Source organism: Conger conger, chromosome 5 (genome assembly GCF_963514075.1).
Source record: "Conger conger chromosome 5, fConCon1.1, whole genome shotgun sequence".
In the NCBI taxonomy this organism is placed as follows: Eukaryota; Metazoa; Chordata; class Actinopteri; order Anguilliformes; family Congridae; genus Conger; species Conger conger.
Window position 1 is genome coordinate 53935749 of NC_083764.1, and position 21423 is coordinate 53957171.

General features: G+C 46.6%; 1 protein-coding gene across 1 annotated transcript in view; it reads right to left on the bottom strand.

Moving 5' to 3' along the window:
• Positions 1-1186: 1186 nt before the first annotated feature.
• Positions 1187-21423, bottom strand: part of hs6st1a (heparan sulfate 6-O-sulfotransferase 1a) — a 117915-nt gene continuing 97678 nt past the window's right edge. The window contains exon 2 of the mRNA XM_061243950.1: positions 1187-4379. Within this exon, the coding sequence (XP_061099934.1) occupies positions 3668-4379 (712 nt within the window). The 3' untranslated portion in view covers positions 1187-3667. The remainder of the gene's footprint in view (positions 4380-21423) is intronic.

Consider the following 21423-nt stretch of genomic DNA (forward strand, 5'->3'; position numbering starts at 1 on the left):
CCCGGGGACAAAAACCACTGAACAAAAATTGCAAGTTGATCCTCCGTTCCTGACCTTTGTAAGATGGGGGGGCGTTTATATTTAACTTTCGGTCACGTCCCCATCGGAGTTCGAATAAACCATAAGTAAAGTGCAGCCTTTAAAGTCTGTCACCTAGAGACAGCCCCTGGGAGGCGAGAAGATGTATATCCCCATTTTATTTGGATGGGCTGAGATCAAGTACAGAGCAGTAGATGAGTCTATCCGGATCATTTACAGTTCACTGCATTTGTGCTGCTTTGTCTCCAGGTGACAGACATATTGAGTCCCTGTTTGAGTTCAGGAATAGAGTGTTCAATTTGAGATGAGAAAGAAGTTAAGAACAAGGTGCTTTAAAGGTAGGCAAGGACTTATCAAATTGATTTTTCTGGGGAATTCTTATCACACCTACAGCCGCCGCGGCATGGCAGTCTTTTATTCTTTGATGAGGAAACCAACATCTGCATCTTGAAACCTTGATGAAACTGTTGTGTGAGATACCGTAGCAGCCTGTATTCAGTTATATTATATTCGGTCTCAATGCAATATATATCTGTGCTTATAACCCAGGTAATTTTCCACTTATAGTTTCAAAGCCTCTGTTCTCAACAGCATAGTACTTTTAAGAATGTGTCAATCAGACTTGGGTCAAATACGTAATTGTTTTGGATTCAAATACTTTTCTATGAGCTTTAATGGAACTTGAAATACTCTCAAAAAGTGCAAACGCGTCAGGTCCTTTCGGTTGGCAAAAAGAGGTTTTGGCTGGGCATCAGGCACAGAAAAGTATTTGAATCCAAAAAAAACCTCATTTTGTGACCTTGGAATTATAAGGCTATCGGCATTCGGAGTGGTGTTGAGGATATTGTGCTTCAAAGATACCAAACTGAAAGGTCTCCAAGCAGATACAACCTTTTAAATGTAACATTTTTTCATCCTTTTAAACAGTATTTTTGTGGAAAACATATTTAGTGCCCAATAAACAACATATTTATGGCACCAACTCAACAACTTTTGACATTTGTCAAAAATGTCAGTTAGAACCGTATAATCCTAAAGTCTCAATTTGAGCCAGGTATGGTGTCAATGCAGGAGTGAGTCAGTCCCTATTTCTTCTAATGAGGAAATCTGGAGAAACAGTGAAAATGAAATAAGCACTCAAAACAGGTTTTATATAAAAATGAAATCTCTTTATTGGTGGCTTGATGATCCAATCTGCATAAATAACAAAATTACGCAATATGCAGTTTAGAGCTGGACACACAGGAAACTAATGCAATGGACACTTCCCACCTTTCATCCAGGGCGACCTCATTTCCGTTTCTGCCAGCTTCATGACCAGCACTAAAGCACACGCCCCGTCTCACCCTGAGCCGAAGGATTCAAATGGGACCACACTCCATAAAATGACAGTGGGGGTGCACTGCTTAGCACCACCTTCAGAGAAAGCAATAAGACCATGTTCCCTTTTCTGAAAGGTGGTCAAATGACAGGCATTGTGACGGTGCCTACATTTCCCATAAGGCCACGGGAGGACTGTGTGGTCGGTTGCTGATGAAGCTGGACAGGCAGAACAGAATACTGGGGATTAGGGCAGGCTGGTGGCCTGTTCTTGGGTTCTGGAAATAACTGGACCTTCGGCTTGAACAAATAAAAACCAGCAGTGAAAATGCTGGATCTAAATTGCACTCATTTCACCAACAGAGACCGCTTATGATCGTCCGTCTAAAATAATTAAAAAAGTAATTTACCAGCTGACTGCATTTTCCTTATGTTATTTGAAATTTTGTGGTTATGAAAAAGACTTGCTAATTACATCATGTCATAATGAGTTTTTTTTTTCTTCAATTAACACAGTTAAAACAGGTGCCATCTTAATACAAATGAATTCAGGAGCAAAGAAAATGACCTTGAATAAAACATGTAGCAAATTTACAAGAGCTTCAGTCTTTTTTTTTTGTATTACGTTTTAAAAATAATTTTTCTCAGGATTAAATGATGTTCTGGTGCAACTCTGCAACTCAACCAAGGTGCATGGAAAATAAAGGCAAAAACTGAATCAAAAAATTTCAGCCACTCTCGGAGCGCGATGGAATTGAAAAATGTATTTCTTATAAAACGCTTTAAAATGCCAATGGATTTTCTTCAGTTCCCAGGCAAAATGCCCTGCCATTTTCAAGCGTTTTTAAATAATTTTCTCAAACTGTAGCGTAACTTTAGTGTGTTTCCCTGTGATAATTTATTCAAAGAGTTTGCTTCAGCCAGTGGTTGCCTGTAGGCCTGGTACATCTACTGTAGTCATGGAAAGGGACGAGTCCGCTCCAGGACTGCCATGACAAAGCTGAGGCATGCTGCATGTCAAAGGGGCCTCCATTTTACATACTTTGCTTCATGCCACACTTTCACTACTGGTAATATTGTGGCTCCTGAACATGACAATGAGATGCATTACACAGATACACACATACAAACACACGCACACACAAGCGCATACCCAGAGTCATCTCAGGGTAACGTATTTCATCAATGAAGGTGAGATGGAGGAATAGTCATAAATAATAAATTACTCTAGGATAGAAATTATCCAGGGCGGATCCCCTCCCACCACCCACCCAAACACCCCCTTCCAAATTAATGGATAGTGGTCCCTAAGAGATAAAATGATTGATGATTGCCATTCATTCTCCAGAGACTGAAGCAAGTCATAAGGGAACTGCTGTTCTAGAAATACAACTGTTGGCGCAGCCTAAAAGCAAAGCAAAGTCAAACAATAAAAGCATTTCGCCCGTGGCTGCACTTTATGGTAGTTTCACCACCGGAGGTCATGTGACTTCAAGTTATGGCATTCGACAGAATCTGCACTGTGTGCCCACGACTCATCACTTGAAATTTCAGAACCACCTTGCTGCGGGCTGGCAACATTACTATTAAAACAAGCTCGGGGAAAAACACAAACAGAGGTGAGTTGGGTTACCTGTGTTTGATAATACAGCCCTGCCACTGAGATAATGTTAGTACGCTTTTTGTGGGTTTTTTCGCCAGATATGCTGAAGACACTGAAATGGGTGCGGCTCGTGGAATACATAATTCATCTTTCCGTACATAACACCACAGAAAACTGGTTTAAAAATCACATAAACCACAGAAAAGAGATATTCAAAAACAATATCTTCTTTTCGGCGATGACGAGAAGCTATGAGGCAGCTCTCTTGGTCTTACTGCTGATTGCAACGCTTTCTCACAGTTACTGTCCCCGCTAACACGAGGGCTGCCAACTCGCTGCTTAATGGTTGGAATTTTGCCCATCTCTAAGCAAATACCTCCACTTTTCTTAACAATCTGTTCCATTACTTCTGACTTCCGTGGGGATCTTAACACTGGCAATAGCTCTGTCCTGTTTCTGGAGCTCTGTGGTCTCGCCACCCCTCTATCTTCCGGAGGGGCGGGGGGCTCGGAGCACACTGCTCGGGAGGGCTCTGCAAGGGATTGTGGGTGCCGGGGGGCGGGGCCCCCCCCGAACACGCGGCGCCTGACTCGGCGAACGTCAAGACATCCAGAGGGCCCCGACGTCACAATCCCTCCCAGGAGAGACGCGACCCCGGTCCCCCCCCCCCCTCGCGGTCCGTCCTTACGTCCGTCTCCCTGCCGGCTACCACCTGTTGATGATGTGGTTCATGTAGTCCTCTGTGGGCAGGCGAGCCGCCTCCACCCCCCCCTCCTCCCGGGTCAGTTCCGGGCGGGTTCGGAAGAGGGGGAACTGGGCCTGGTTGCGGAGCCTCTGCTCCCTCCGGTCCAGCTGCCGCTTGTACTGGTAGCGCTGCTGGAAGAGGTCCTTGGCGTAGTCGTAGAGCTGCATGTCCAGCTCGTTGAGCTCCTCGATGCGCAGGATGGTGTCGTTGTCCACGTCCACGCCGGCCGCCCGCGTGCTGTTGTACTGCATGAACGGCCGGATGAAGCGCAGGTGGAAGGTCCTCTCGAAGAGGTACTGCGTCTTGCGCTGGAACTCCGTCAGGCCGAAGAAGGCCATGTCGCGCAGGTTCTTCTTGGCCGACTCCAGCAGGAGCTGGGCGCGCTTCTTCTCGGTGACGAAGGACATGTTGTAGCAGCCCACCAGGCTGAGGTCGGCCAGCATGCGCACCTGCCGGTTGTTGGCCAGGTTGTAGGGGCAGTCCATGAACTGCGGCAGGGTGCAGCCCGACCAGTCGGTGCCCTCGTAGCAGGCTGGGAGCTCGTCGGGCGTGGGCGTGCGCCCGTCGCACATGTGCAGGGACGTCTTCCAGGTGGCCCCGCGCTGCACGTGACGCCACTCGCTCAGGTAGCGGGAGACGGGGTCTCGCAGCAGGGTGATGTAGTAGAACTTCCTGCAGGAGAGGGGAGAGAGGGGACGGGGGGGACGGGGGGAATGTGATCAGTGGTGAAGATCAGAACATGATTTAGTGTAAAGTGGAGAAACCGCCTTTTTATGCGGAGCACTTTTCCAAAAAAACATTAGAGAGGCAGGTTCAGTTGGCATTTTTAAAAAGCAGCTTCGACTTGGCTTTTAATTGAAAGTTTTATAGGTTCTGTTCTTTTAATTTTATATCCCTTTAAACGGTGTTGTATATTTGACCTATTGCTTTATTTGTCCAGTTTTTAATATTATATATTTATTTAATTTATTCTTGGTCATTTATTGTACAGCACTTGACCCTGGGTCAAATATGTAATAGTTTCGGATTCAAATACTTTTCTGAGCTTGTCTGGTGTATTGGAACCAACAAAATGCTCTCAAATAGTGCAAACCCGCCTTCGGGTCCTCATATTCTGAAGTGTCCCAGAGCCTGCTGGTTTTCATTTGTACTCTGCATAATAAACAATGAAAGCAGTTGATTGTGCATAGAACTCAATAGGTTTCTTGGGAACTGGCTGCAAAAGTAAAAAAAAAAAAAAACACTCCCCAGGACCAGGGTTGGAGACCTCTATGTACACACAATGATGTCTTAAGCTGGGCCTAATATCCTGTTCTGGCAATCTCTCATATGCTTATGAAAGAAAAGCTGAACACTGATAGGGATTTTTGGTGGTGAGCCGCACCGTTCGTTCAAAAGATACATTTTTTAATTCAGCAGTACTTCTGGAAAGACTCGATTGTTGCTCAGTTCTTCAGCTCATCATTCGCTTGCTGTGGAATACTATTCCACTCTCAATATGCGGAGTCTGTTCAATGTCGTTTACATTTACCAAACTTGCTTATTATGCACTCAAACAAGCAATTAAGATACATCTAAAATCAATCTATGGGCCTATGCTACAAGTTAAAAACTATTTTGTATTACATAGCAGCCTCCAGTTCTACAGGAAATGATAATACAGCACGATTTAGGTTAGAAACTGCACCCCTAGTTTAAAAAAAGAAAATTCCCTTTCCTTCTTATACAGGAGATCGTCATGTCTTAATGACATTTTATTGTTAGGTATTATTATGCACCATATTCACTAACTCACACCTCCACAGGTGCAAATGGAGCCAAAATGAAGGATGTCAGCAAGTAGGGATCCCCGGCTTGACTGCGTCAAGCTAGCTTTTACTCCAACTGAGCTCAAGTAATTATGTAGAGTTTAGCTGCTAATTGAAAGCAGATCTGGATTTGACATCTCTTTCATGCTCATATACTTGAAACACAAATTATTTCTTGGTTCTGTCTGTAAATTAAGGAACTACCTTCAAATGATTATTTTAGTATTCGGGGTATTCTAGCAACAAACCGTGGTATGCTACTTGGAAAATTGATTTGTTCTTCAAGGGTTCAAGTTTTATTGACTGTACTTTCCTCTAGGGTCTTCAACGCACTTGTCCCTTGTTCTGATTTGCACTTTATTGTACGTTGCTCTGGAGTATCTGCTAAATTACCATAATGTTATGTTTTTGTTAATTCGTGCTCCTTCAACACCTTTGCAATAGACCCCGGTATTCATGAAGATCATTATGAATAGGCTTTTCAAATGACTTTTACTGAACCCAAAGCAATAACTAAATAAGGTTACAAGAAGTATACCAAAATTCCTATTCATCGTGTAAATATTCCCTAATGGTAGGCTGAAACTTTACTGTTAGTCTCATCTTTGTATTAAACAGAAAAGAAACAATACAGAATTTGATTTAACCTCTCAATCAAGCCAATGAAAGCCAGCTGTGGATCACTAGGTCAAGGCTTTTTTAGCCTTTTGGACAGGCAGTCATCACACCCACTGGAGGCTGAATCCTCCATAGCAGCTGAAGCGGTTTCACATTACCACGATCCGACACCGATGCAATTCAGAGGGGCTGAGCACTGCAACATTGCATTTGTCAAAACATTGAATTTAACACTCAAAAACCTAGCAAGCTGAAGGCCTTGTTATAAGGAGAATGCAGCTTTTCTCTGCTGAAGATTCTGCATACAGGCGTGCATTAGGATCTTTAAGGCCACAAAATAATTGAGTACACTGCCGTTACTTGCTGTAGATTTCTGCTCATTTATTGTTTATCGGTCTATCGGTCGAGCTAATTTATGTCAGCTTAGTGTATAAGATATTTGAATGGCTGTGCTGCACTCTTTTTAAAACTTATTTTATCACACAAAGCCCCCCCCCCTCCTCCTCATTTAAAAAACAAATTAAAAATGTGTTTTTTGTATTCATGCCTGTGGTCCTAAGTGGGATTATACCTCCTCATTTATGAAGGATTAAAGGTCAAAATGATCCAGCTCGTTCCATCGCTTGTTCCATCCTCTCGCTGTGTCTCTCACACGTGCACACACATGCACACAGAAACACACACAAGCACACACTATTATCAAGGTGTATATGGATATCAAACAGGCAGTGGGAGGACGCCAGGAACAGAAGAGCGTTTCTTCCAAATCAGGAAATGGATGCGGTCCTCATAATTCAAAATGTCCTCACGAAGGTGTGTATTCAAGTAAACCGGCCTCATAAACCGTACACAGCAGTGTACACAAACGCAAACAAACACAACTTCAGAGTGCAGAAGCGTTCCCCTGCACTCCTTTCAGGACGTCTTACTGACAGAGACTCAACTCGATCTCTTGTCGGGCTCCGTGGGGACCCGCCGGTGAAAGGAAGCCGGCTCCTTTAACAGACACTGCCGTCTGATCGGCCGCCGCTTCTCAAGGCATCGTTTTTCATATTCGGCGGCTCCGCGTGTGTGTATGATTAATAAAACCCTCCATGAGCCGTGGCACGACGGGGAGAAACACGGGGGAGAAAGGGAGGGATAGGGAGAGAGAGAGAGCGGCACGCAGAGAAAGAAGGAGTAAAAGTGAGAGGTACAGCTAGAGGGAGCCAGGAAAGGAGACTGAAAGGAAAAGGAGACATGAAAAACAGGGAGAGGACAGAGGGGTGTGAAAGCGCTTTCATTCCACACTACACGGGAGAGAAAGGGAGGGATAGGGAAAGAGCAGCATGCAGAGAAAATGAGTGAAAGTAAGAGGTATAGTTACAGGGAAGGAGATGGGGAAAAAAATTTCAAAAAGAACAGATTGAGGACGGGGAGTAAAAAAACCCTTAATTCCAGACTGCAAAGCAACTACAAGTGATGGTTTATATTTCAGCTCTGAGGAGAAACATTGAGATTCTGAGCCCGGCAAAGAACAGGAAAATGTGAACAACATAAAATATTAATGCGAGAAGATTAGGGAAAAATTGATTGCAGATTTCCGTAACGGCCAGACTAAACAAGACGCTGCGGTTTTCCAACGCTCGAAAAAGCGAGTTCAAGTTCACTGGGGTCAGCAGTAAAAGTGTGCATTAAATCCAGACTCACACTTTGATGAAAGCTTGATGTCAAAGCTTCAAAGTCATGTCCACCGCATTTAGAGAATAGGAGCTGCTCCCTGACCGCAAGACTGTCTTTCCAAAAGCAGTGTTTTGTGTTTGTGTGTAACGGTTCTGTGATCTAGAAGTGTGTGAAGGTGAGCAGCGTAAAAATATAAGCACCGTAAAAGCACTGTAAAATATTCAAATATAAAAGTGAAACGTATTTTAAACTCTTAACCTCCAATGTCCAGCTCTTTATGACAGCCATGAGCGATGTTCGATCGAAGATGAAGAAGGTGAGGAGAAATAGACGGAGGTGGTGAGACCTCCTGGCCTGATGTTTTCCGTGGCTAAGTTACATGACTGGGACCTGCAAGGTTGGTGGTTCTATCTTCAGTGTAGCCACGATAAGATAACCACACACTGCTCTAAGGGGGGACTGTCTTCCTGCTTCGTCTAATCAACTGTAAGTCGCTTTGGATAAAAGTAATGTAAAATGTAATGTAACGTAGAAACGTTGCTGCCATGTTATGCCGGGCCGATGTGCAGGCCATGCAGGAGAAAGGCTTCTGCAGCCGACAGGCGGCTCAAGCGTCCAAATTTATGCTGAAAAAGAGAGGAGGCTGAACAGGGCGGGAAAAAAAACGAACGTAAAAAGAAAGGAACGTTTGATGAATGGGAGAGGGCCTGTGGGGGATAAGGCCCGATAATGGCGATCGCGGCCGATTCCGTCAACGTCGGGCGCGATACGCCGAGCTATCCGCCCGACTCTCCCCTGCGTCCCCCCCGGCCTGCCCCCTCCCCCACCCTCCGCTCCGGCTGACAGGAAGAGGCATGGCGTTCGCCTGCAAAGCTGACGCTTCCCAGCCCTCTGTGCTCGACACCCTTTACGAACACCGCAAGATGGATCGTTCCCTAAAATACACGGCGCGACGCAGTACCGATCCCACCGCCTGGGGGGGGAACGGCTCTTTTGTCACCTGCGATGGGTTCGGATCCTCGCCTGCGACGGGTTCGGATCCCGCTGACAGACTCAGCTTAGGGGCGAGGAGCCTACAATTTCCCATAATGAATAAGTGAAGTCCCTGGGCCACACTGAATTTAACGCTCCCAAACCACTACCCACTGCCCTACCTACCTATCAATCAATCGTTCACCCCTCTCTTTCCCTCTACCGATCAATGTATTGACCAATACATTCCTTTCACTTTTCCATTTAAACACAGCTAGGGCATCTAGTTCTCTCTCTCTTTCTCTCAATTATTCTCTCAAGCTTTGCAGTACACCAAGTAAACTACAAGGAAATGTCACAAATTGTAAACAAACACATAGCAAATACAAAGATTTATAATTATTATAAAAAGACTAATAATGAATATAATAAATGACAATTCGTCTTAATTTATTAACTCTTCTCCCTCCCTCGTCCTCTAAATGCAGGTAGATACTATACAGTCTCAAATAAGTATTATACAAAGAATAATAATGAATAAAAGAACAAATGACTATTCATCATAATTAATGCACTCTTCTCCCTCTCCCTCCCTCACTACAGGTAGAGCACAGACAGCAGCTTCCTTCAGAGGAGGGAGGGGCCTGTCCGGGCTCACTCGGCAGCCATGACAACGGAAAAGGGAGCAGAGAAGCACGGGGCCGACGCCTTTACGTAACCCTAGAAAGCACACGCTCAGTTCACACGCCGGCCTGCTAAGTGCCCATTCTTTTTAATCAGGGAGAGATTTGGCTGTGCTCCACCCGCCACACCGCGGCCATTCAGCTGGGCAGCGGGCGAGCTCCGTGGTCTGACCGGCGCAGGGGCGCCGAGGTTCTGGCTGCCAGACTGCTTGGCCAACGTTGACGATAGGACATGCAGTTGGGATGTGTTCACTGGGTGACTTTAACTCGGCTCCTCTTTAAGGCTGTCTGGAGGACAGGGGGGGGAAAAAAAGGACCTTAACGAGACCGCGCAAGTAGGATGACTCTGAACAATACACTTGACTTTCCTTGTTTGTCGAGGAACAGATGGTGATTGGCTGCCCGGGGAGAAAAAAAATGAAATAAATCTCTCGCCTTTGTCTCGGCTCCTGTCTGTTGCCAAGGCGAGCTGCAGGCGCTGGGACTGGCCACTAGATGGCAATAGACGCAAGGGCTCGTCTGACCCGGTGTCTGACCACCATCTGTTAATTAATGTCTTCCTTGGTTATTAAACAGACACACACGCATGTCATCTTTCATTACATACACTTTGACTGCGCACAAATGCTCAAGAACAGACCACAATTATTAACAGCAATGTGATTATTGTTTGACAGACGATAAAATAGGACCAATAAAAACATACCATTTGAAATTTTCCACAATGCCTACGTTGGGGCCTTATATATTTATTTTACCTCCCCAAGCAAGAACAGAGAAACACAAAGAGCAGTGTGCTGTTATTTCAACTGTAAATTTTGTGCCGCATTCATCTCAAAAGCAATTTTTGAGAATGACGTGGCCGTAGATCAGTTTTAAGTTGTACAGTAGAAGAGGAGAGTGCCCGTTCTCAGAACAAGCTCTGCACTGTCGCACTACATAATCACTGAAAATGGCCTATTGCGGACAAACATCGCACAAAAACAAAAATGTTTGCGTGGGCCTTGCGCTTGTGTTAGCGTCTTAACGCACGCGTGTCCGTAGTGTCCATCACACGCGACTGTACTGAGCTGCAAGCAGGGAGCCTGCTACAGAAAAACCTCAAAACGCTGGGGGAAGAGAGAGGCAGGAAATGGAGGGAGGATAGCACAGAGAACAAGGGGAGGAAATGACAAGAGGAAGAGGAAGGAGAAGTGTGAAAGATAGAAAATATCCGCCAATCGAGCTGTGAGCAAGGATCCTTTTTTTAAATGGCGTGTAAAAACCCGTGGATCAATAGCAACAGCGCGAGGTCTCAAAAATGAATTATTTGCTTGACGCTTAAGTGGTTTTGTTTGTATTTTTGCACGGGGGACAGAGCAGAGTGCAGTGTGTGAAATGTACAGTAGCGAAAGAGACAGAGAGGAGAGAGAGAGAGAGAGAGATCATATTATTTGGTTATTATTCTTTGTTTGTTCTCTGTGTCAAATGTTCCTTGCCATGCTTTGGCAATACAAATACAAATATTGCCATGCCAATAAAAAGCACTCTGAATTTGAATATGAATATGAATGAGAAAGAGAGAGCGAGAGACAGAGAGAGAAGCCTGGTTGGTTCCATTCTGCCAACGGTGCGATGGGAAAGGGGCAGAATGCTGAACACCACCCACGGGGTGAAAAACGACCCACCGCTGGCACGCTGCGGGAAGCGGTATTGGGACAGGGGAGAGACGCCGGTGGGGCGGTCAAGGGTGCGGTCAACATCGGCAGACTACCCTTTCCTTATCCTCGACTGCTACTTCCTCTGTTCCTCCATCTCCTTCACAACCCGAAGCGTCGCCGTCGGGTGCTCTAATACCCCGCCGACGCCTGCGTTTCCTGTGTAATTCCCCGCGCCGACAGGCACGTGGATTCTGTACGGCTCGCTGCAGCCCTGTGTGCCGGGTCTGCATCCAGCCAGCCGGTATTAATAATCCAGTATTAATAATCCATCCCAGAGCGGTCTGAAGAGCTCTTCAGAGAAGCCGCAGGCTGGCGAGCCGCTGCCGATGACTAATGCTCTAATGTGCGTACCGTATGCCAGTGCCGGTGCGGCCCCAAAGCCACAGAGTGCCCTTCATGTCTTGAAGACACGGAACATCAGTTTAAAATGGCGGCCCGCCCATCAGTCAAACAGCGTCTGATATATTGCTCTAAACAAAAGGACTGTCACGGCGTTTCCCCCCGCTGCGATCCATATAAATTACATTCGTAAGAGTCGTTCCCTCGCATTTGAAAACGGCGGCCATTAAAGGGAGGTCTGTTCCGTCTGCCTACCGGTCGGATCCGGGCCAGGAGCTCTCACGCAGCGCTTGCATGGTGCGCAAGTGTGTGTGTGTGTGTGTCTGTTTCTGTCTGTGTGGTTATCTATAAATACAGAAATTGCTACTCTGCGGCTCCATTTCCTCTGTGAAGAAAAAAAGGCAAAAAACAATCATCCGATATTTATGAGTCATTCTCCGGTATCAAAAACAAACGGCTGGGGAAAACGGAGGAGAAGGAGGCCAGAGATGACCTGTGGAGCCGGCTCTGACACTCATCCCTCATCTCAGCTGGAGGCGACCAGGGTCCCAGACAAGATGGAAGCCGGCTTTCTTGTCTTGTCGAGACTCCGCCGAGTCGCCGTGACCCAGGCTCCCGTACAGACCTCATCAGCGCTCCACAATTAGATCTACGATAGACAGCAGAGAGCACTCACATCCCCCCATGCCCCCGCTCCTCCCCCCATCATGAATATTAACAATGAGACGTGCCCAAAGTCAGGCCGTCAGTTGCTATGGCTTAGTCCTTGACTGCGCATCGTTTGTGAATATTCATGAGATGCCTTGAATTGGGATGCTTTGGCCTAAATGGCAGGTGTACAGGAATTTTGATGGCTATAGCCGTTCCAGAGACTTGCACATGTGTGATGGGGTGTTCCTGGTCTGGATTAGTTAGGGACGGGTCCATATTGCCCTCCTCCTGCCAGGGAAACGCTGTCGAACTGGAGCACACTTGCACATGGTGAGGGAGTAAACTGCAGTCTACAGTAGGGCCTGATTCTCAATACAAAAAGCAGGAAGAGTATCTAAACGCCCACAAAACTCTAAAAACTCCCTAACCCTGCCCCCAGAGCCCAATTCCCCCTCTGCCTCTGTGGTCAGCTCTCCATTCTTAGTAATATCATCCGATAATTATGCAAAAACATAGACTCACTGAGCACTTTATTAGGACCGCTACACTAATACTGGGTACGGCCTCCCTTTGCTCTCAAAACAGCCTCAATTCTTTGTGGCATGGATTCCACAAGATTCTGTTCCATGTTGATATGATTGCAGATTTGTCAGCTGCACATTCATGCTGCAAATCTCTCGTTCTACCTCATCACAAAATTGGATTCAGATCCGGTGACTGGGAAGACTTATCATGCTGGAAGTAGCCATTAGAAGATGGGTACATTGGGGCCATGAAGGGATGCACGCGGTCAGCAACAATACTCGAATAGGCTGTGGCATTGAAACGATGATGGATTGGTATTAACAGGCCCAAAGTGTGCCAAGATACATTACACCACCTCCACCAGCCAGCCTGGACTGTTGACACAAGGCAGTTTGGGTCCATGGATTCAAGCTGTTGGCGCCACACTCTGGCCTTACCATCTGTATGGGTCTGTATACCTTACCTCAGCAGAAATCCAGATTCATCAAACCAGGCTGTTTTTTGGTGAGCCTGTGCCCACTGCATATTTCTGTTCATGGCTGACAGAAGTGGAACCTGACATGGTCTTCTGCTGTTATAGCCCATCCGCTTCAAGGTTCGATGTGTTGTGCATTCTGAGATGCTTTTTTGCTCACCGCAATTGTACAGAGTTGTTATCGGAGTTACCGTGGCCTTTCTGTCAGCTTGAGCCAGTCATTGCCACTCACTAGATGTTTTTTTAGTTTTCACACCATTCTGAGTAAACTCTAGAGACTGCTGTTAATGAAAATACCAGGAAATCAGCAGTTACAGAAATCACTAACATCACAATTTTTCCCCATTCTGATGTGAACATTAACCGAAGCTCCTGACCCGTATCTGCATGATTTGATGCATTTCACTGCTGCCACATGATTGGCTGATTAGTTAATCACATGAATAAGTTAGGCCCGATGCATACTTTGATCAAAATTGCAATTGTTGGAACACAAATCAAAAGCTCCAGGGTGATATGAAAAGCTCAAAAACATAAAAAATATTCTTGTGGGCCTTTAATTTAATTTCACAGGATTTAACCTGTATTTATACAGGGTAGGTTGACTGAGCATACATGCTCATTTACAGCAACTGGGGTACTTGAAGGAAACCCACACAGGCACAGGGACAGCAGGCAATCTCAACACACAAAGGCCCTGGCTGGGATTTTAACCAAGGACCTTCTCCCTGTGAAGCAACAGTGCCATCCACTGCACCACCGTGCTGCCAAATTCTAAACATGAACGCTCTGTCACCCTTTGAATGATGCTGAAATATTTACTCAGGTGCATGATCCAGTTGCAGTACTGAGGAAAGCAACCACGCAGATGACTGGTTGGAGGTGTTGCTCTATTGGATCCCAGTTCTGCCGCAATAAGATCAATGCAGCTATTGGGTCCACGAACAAGGCCCTTACCCCCACATTGCTCCAGGGGGGATTGTCCCCTGTTTAGCCTAATCAATGTAAGTCGCTTTGTATAAAAGCGCCAGTGAAATAATGTAATGCAACGTGCCTGCTCTCCCGGCTCTCTCCCGGCTCGTTAACAAACCTCTTCGTCAGCGTCGGGCTCGAGTCAGAACAGGCGGTTTACAAAACCAGCTCTCTGAGCCCCGCCCTCTCTATCCCATTACTTGCAGCTACATGCTTGTCCAATTTCGCCGACCGAGAGAACGCGTCTCCGCGGCCGCCATGAGATAATTGGTTGAGTGAGCCCGGTACGTGCCAGACCGATAAGCAAGAAATATCAAAAAGCCCTTATTAGCAAAAAATAACTGTCACTTGCGCCACTGCCGTGCACAGAAAAAGGTCACGTTGCCTGAGGAAGAGCGGGGGGGGGAATACACAAGAAGAGGAGGCGGCAGAGACAGAACTGTTGCCGTCAGGAGAGTAGTGTCTGAGATTCAGAGGGCAGGGAGCGAGCTGGTCCATCCCGAGAAGTGACGCAAACGGGTACTTAGGGCCCTGAAACCACCAGGGGCCCCATTAATGATTCTAGATTATAAATGGTATTTAGGGCAGGGGTCAGTCTCCAAGGGTTTTCCACCCTCGCCTTACCTGGGAGTCAGGTGTGAAGGCCAATTTGTAGTGGGGCAACATTGGCTCAGGGGGTAAGAGCAGTCGTCTAGCAGTCGGAGGGGTGCCGGTTTGATCCGGCCCTGGGTGTGTCGAAGTGTCCCTGAGCAAAACACCCAACCCCCAATTGCTCCTGATGAGCTGGTTGGTGCCTTGCATGGCTGCCTATCGCCGTTGATGTGTGAGTGTGAACGGGTGAATGAGAAGCATCAATTTTTCAGAGCTTTGGATAAATTCGGTATATAAATGCAGACCATTGAGCATTTAGTGCCAATTATTTTGGAGAAAAGAAAAGGCTGGATTTCGATCTGAAGACCAGAGTTGATGATTTAGGTAGTGGGTGCTTCTCCCCCTCGAACACTAGGGCTAGTACTGGGAGCGGTAGATCCAGGCACTAACATGCTGCTTTCACGTCGGATCGGAAATTACCAAAATTACCACCTTCCGACTGGGAAAAATCGTTCAACCGGTCAACCTCTGACAATATTGGAACTTTCTGACGGCTCCGATATCTCCAACCTGTTGGTAAAACCAATGGAAGTCATGTGAATGCAGCAAGAGAAATGGCTTCCATGACCAATTGTACAACTGTTCAAGTTAACAAAATCGGCTACTACCTGTTACAATTGGTTTAGTGAAGCTGTTAAGGTATTAGCGTGAAATAGAGGGAGTTACCATCAACTATCTGGCAAACTGCAACAGATACATGCTCATCTAGTGTCAATAATTAAGGTAAGATATTGGATCAAGCGTAACTTTTATCCGATTATTTCCCCATTGTGAATCTGTGTTCATAGACGCCGACACACAACTGTTTGGGGACCCGATCACTTCCGCTCCAACCAATGTGCAAAGTGAGAACACTACCAAGTCGGAACAATGCGTAATCCTCCCATTGTTCTGCTTTCTCCTATGTGACGTAAACACAGCATTAGACCTGGCCCTGGGTTTGCCTTTGATGGGACAGGATTACATCGCAAAGGACAGTGGCCAGCTGGGAGAGAACTATGTGAGCGGAGTGCATTATGTAAATTGCAGAGATGCAACGCCCGGTGACTGGTTCTGTCGGCACTGCAATTGAAGAGGCGGGCCGAGCAGAAATGCTGGAGGGCACTCCTGCTCAACATTCATCCGAATTCGCCTACGTATTTACGCGGCCCGCTTCCTGCTCGTTTTAAATTGGGACGGACGTTGATAGGGGGTGGTGGCGTTGTTTCGAGGGAGAGACAGGAACTCTCTCTGCTCACTTCCTTGGCGAATGACCCAGCAACTCATTCCAAGCTAATGGCCTCACTGGCACTGCAGATGTGGTAATTAAAGGCGTAAAACACAGCGAGACCCTTGGATTAAAACCAACGAAGCATTCGCTGAAATTTACACGCGGCGTCGGATTTCAGTCTTCTCAGCCACTCTCGGCACGGAGCCTTAGATTTCAAAATGGACCCCGTCATTAAAGAGCACTAAACCTTGCCACTGGTAATCGATGGCTCAAACTTTTCGAATGAAGTCCGAAGCACAATGGGGAGGCATGCGTTCTGGACGGCTTGCTCCAGCGCGAGATGGCTGTTTTTCTGTGGCCTGCCGGACTGATTGAATTATTTTCACTTATTGATGTAGCAGGGTGCGTATTTGTGTTTGACACAGTGCGCACACCTAGTAATTTCCACACCCCGATAAAGCTGTCGGATTTGATCAGAAGACGAACCGCAAAAAAGCCCCTCCATTTATCTATTTAACACTTCACGGATCAATTTCTCCTGAATGCATTTAAAAAGTCGCTGTGAATACGTACGCATCAGCGTGGAGTTAATGAACTGCATCTAACTGTACTGTGGCTCTCTCTCTCTCTCTCACACACACACACACACTCCCTTTTTTTTCTCCAGCATACAGAATACCTAGGCTCAAATCTTATAAATTTAACTTGATATTGTACTCAAAGGAAATGTCAAAGTGCTTGTCTGAGCACATTTCATTGAGAATGTATAACATATAGGTTAGAACTTGAAAGATGGAACATTGATGTTTTGACAACAGAAAAATAACCCAGAGTGAAGGAGGTAAGAGCAATGAGCTGTGATAAATCAACTTTTGATCTAAGACAGGACAATGGATCATCTCACAAGTGGGTCTATGTACATATACACCTCCACAGAACCATTTTTCCTTCCAAAATGTGAAAACTACAGAGACCAAAGGCATTTATCTTGCTCTTTGATATCGACTACATGCAAGCAGAACTGAGATACTGTGATACTTGTTAGAAGAAGCTAAGAACCAAAGACACAGCAATGGTCCTCTTGAATTTTGAAGTTGATGGCTATTATATACAAGAAGAAAAGGTGGAAAAAGAGCAGTAGTCTCCTACAGGGGCTTTGGGAACTTGTGTACTGATCATTTGACAATCTTTTAAGCCTTGGAATATAAAAATATGGTGTCAGTGGCCAAAACAGTGGGAAGTGTGCTTGATGTCTTTGCACAATAAACAGGATGAATGACGACCTGTCACAGCTCATTCGCCAAGAGCTCACATCCCCCAACTCTCTCCCTTTGGTGCAGTGAGGGTCACTTCCTCCAACTCTTCTTTCGACTGCCGAGTTGAACAATGAGCACTTGATCCCTCCCTGACCTCCCTGTGTTAATCTTGGCAAGGACCTCATTGAATGCCAGAAAGGCCCTACCCTTTTTCCATGCTACACTGTCAGGACCATCCCAAGCCTGCCAGTTCCTCCCCCGTCCCAATGCAGCTGTGCCAAACTTGCTAAACCATGCCTTCTAGCCTAAGGGGTGTGACTTCTTCTAACTTAAAAAGTAAAGACAAGTTAATTTATGTGAATCTTGAAAAACATCCTTGCAGAGGCCATTTGAACTTCTCCATGCTACATGGTTGACACAGCTAGTTTTATTTAGCATTTTTGGTCGATACTACCCTGTTCAGGAGGAGAACCCATCAAATGCTCCTGGAGCAGTCCACAGACTTGAACATTGAGCTTTTGGACACAACGCGAGACCCCAATGAGCAGTCAAAACAAACAAGATAATCCCATCATAAAAATAAATAAATAAACAAACAAATTTGGTGCCAATCAAGGGTGTGTTGAGGTTGTTTCGGAGGGGTGCAGCGGTAGCATTTTCATTGGAATGGCGCTGCGGAAGACGTGGACTCAGGACTTTCACCTTCCTGGTCTTGCCGAGAGCGCACTGATGAAACAACCATCGCTCTTGTCTCCTCAGTCGGCCGCGCCGCTCCTCTCAGTGAGACAAATTGAGGCCCCGTGGGGATGCCAGCTCCGATTCTCTCCGCAGGTACAAGGCTAGTTCCTGGTTACAAAGCACTCAAGCGAGCCCTCAAACTTTCACAGGTACTGGATCGTTCGGAAAACGTATTATTTCTGTCCTTGAGGAGCGGAGAACTCACTTTTGGGCAATTTCAAAGTGTGAAAGCTTTGATTGACATGTTCATTTTTCTCCAGCTTTCAGAGCTTGTGTGTGTCTACCTTTTACAGCTGTTTCACGGAGAGGCGATCATCCAATAGCATCCTTACCCCAAATGCCAATCCACCCCCAGAAAAACTTTGACAGTCGTAGTCTACCTCCTTCACTCAACCCACGGCTGCCTGCTCTGACCTCCTCCCTTCTAAAAATGAACTCCGCAATGCCGCAGGCTATTAAATTAGGCAACAGCCATCTATCCTTATTCACAGTGAGGGGCCAGAAAAGGGTGAATGTGTGTGTCACCTTTGAAGCATCGTTCAGCTGGGGGACACAGAGCGAGCCTTGTAGGTCAGCAGAAAACCAAACAGGTCCGCAAGGAAGCAGGTGAGGATAAAAGAGAATGGAAGAGAAAGAGAGTGAGAGAGCAAGAGAGAGAGGGAGTTTTTATTAAGCCTCCAATGTTGTCAGAGGAGCTAGGCGAGTGCCGAAATGATTTATCAAAGTTATTGCTTCTCTCAGTAATGAGAAAACATGTCATACAGCAAGTGCTGGAATATGACTAGCAAAAAAAAAAAAAAAAAAAAGACTTCTTTTGTCTTGGGAAGGTAAGAAAACTAACCTATGCCGGTGCCGAACACTTTGTACATGAAATGTAATCCTGAAAACATCATTTCTGACATATTTTCTGTTTAGGGAACAGCACCCTCTTTCCTCCTTGTCTAGCTAATTTAGAGTTTAAAATAAAAAATATCTGTTGACTGCACTGTTATTACTGTAATATCAGCAACCAACCCAAGCAGTCTAGTGAGTTGATGCGGGAAGGGGAGGTGCAGGCAAGACCAAAGGGTATATAGTTGCTTTTGAGTATCAGGACAGACTCGGATTCAAAAACATTTATACCTTTTCCTGCCTCTTACCAGAAGCACTTAGCCCAAGCAAGCCTCGGCCTGTGTACCCAGCAGCAGGGTTGCCAGGGGCAACAGAGGCGATAAGGCCTTTTAAATACTGCAGGCGAAACACACAATGCTAATATGATACCAACCCAAAGGGAGATTCTGTCTGTGCCAACCAGGAGGTAAGCAGACCTCTCTGGGGCTGGCAAACACCTTAAATGTCAATACATATCAATACAGGTCTGACCACTGTGTGCAGGTAATTCATTGTCACACACACGCACAAACACAAACTCGCACCCACACCCACACCCACACCCCCACACCCCCACACCCCCACACACACACACACACACACACACACACACACACACACACACACACACACACACACCAATTGAGGAAGCAGTAAGCCTGTCATGTCACACTATAATTATTAATCTGCAGGATGTGATATAGCACCAGCCCTTAAATACAGGAATGCTGCTGCGTCTTCCAGTGAAAACCTTTCAGTAACCGGTCAATATTTCATAAGCCAATGCAGATGGTGTCTGCGGTCAGTTACGGCTGTTATTTGACACGCAGTCCTCTGATAATGTGGGCTGGGGAATGTGGGCAGGGTGAGATGGTTGGATCGCTGGAGCTTAACGGAGGAAGAGCCACAGTGAACCAAACAACAAGTGTGTAACTGCCCTCACTTCAAAGATTGACAGCGGGCGTTTTATGTTGCTGAATCCAATCCATCAAGCCTAAATGAAAACTGTCCTTCTGACATACCTGTGAGGTTGAAGCAGCTGTTGTGATGTCACAGCTGTGAGAGCAGGGGCCAGCTCAGAGAAACTCATATTCTTAACCACTCCCCCAACATACTCCGTAACCTCCTCCACATTCTCCAATGGGCTCTCTGCCTCTGCTTATTCAGCCAATGAGGTGCTGCCATGAGTGACCCTATATGCTACAAAACCTTGCCCCATCATTCCCAAAAACGGGTCTCTCAGGACCGAGCCGCATATTCCGGCCAAATGACTATGCCAAAGTAAAAGCAAGTCGCTCCAAACTGTCCTCCCTCTTTCTCCCACTCTATTCACTCTCACTCCATTTCACTCTGTCTTTCCCCCTTTCTGGTCTTGTCCTCCCCTTCCTTCTCCACTCCACTCTCTCCCTCTCTCTCTCTCAAACAAATGAACACTTCCATTTAATTGGAAGTCAGCATTAAGGACAAATGTTGATTGAATATGGGCCATAGCCAAGAAGGGGATGTTCAGAAGATTGATGTTTTGGCTTGTCCTTTCTCCCTCTTCTCTCTGCAATACCTCCCTCCAATTTCCATTTGAGAAAGTCCTTCCCTCCCTCTCTCCAGCCGTCCCTCCTCATTTAATCTTTTCATTCTTCCCTCATTCCCTGACCTTTCTCCATCTCTGCTCTACTTCTCTGTCCTGGGTGCTCTGAAAGTCTTCTGGTTTCCCCTGCTGATTCTGTGTCTCTCTCAGTGTCTCTCTCTCCGTCTCCGTGTGTCTCTCTCAGTGTGTCCGTCTCTCTCAGTGTCTCTCTCCCCGTCTCTGTGTGTCTCTCAGTGTGTCTGTCTCTCTCAGTGTCTCTCTCTCCGTCTCTGTGTGTCTCTCTCAGTGTCTGTCTCTCTCAGTGTGTCTGTCTCTCTCAGTGTCCCTCTCTCAGTGTCTCTCTGTGTCCCTCGCTCCGTCTCCGTGTGTCTCTCTCAGTGTGTCTGTCTCTCTCAGTGTCTCTCTCCGTCTCTGTGTGTCTCTCTCAGTGTGTCTCTCAGTGTGTCTGTCTCTCTGTGTCCCTCTCTGTGTCTCTCTCTCCGTCTCTGTGTCTCTCTCTCATTGTCTCTCTCTCTCTGTGTCTCTCTCTCTCAGTGTCTCTCTCTCCATCTCGGTGTGTTTCTCTCAGTGTCTCTGTCTCAGTGTCCCTCTCTGAGTGTCCCTCTCTCCGTCTCTGTGTCTCTCTCAGTGTCTCTCTCTCCATCTCCGTGTGTCTCTCTCAGTGTGTCTGTCTCTCTCAGTGGCTCTCTCTTAGCATCTCTCTGTCAGCATCTCCCTCTCAGTGTCCCTCTCAGTGTCCCTCTCAGCGTCCATCTCAGCGTCCCTCTCAGTGTCCCTCTCAGTGTCCCTCTCCCTCCCCCCCGGAGGTTGGGTTTATTTGAGGAAAGCGGCAGACCTCCCGCAGCTCGACAGGGACTCCTCTCTTCACCCTGTCAGCAGGCCGCTGCCGAGGGTGGTGAAAGCGACACCTCCCGCCATGTGCCGGCCCCCTCCGCCCGTGGCTCTGGTTATTTCCAGAGGGCGCTTTGGGTTTTGTTCCTTTTGTTCCCCTGGCGACAGGA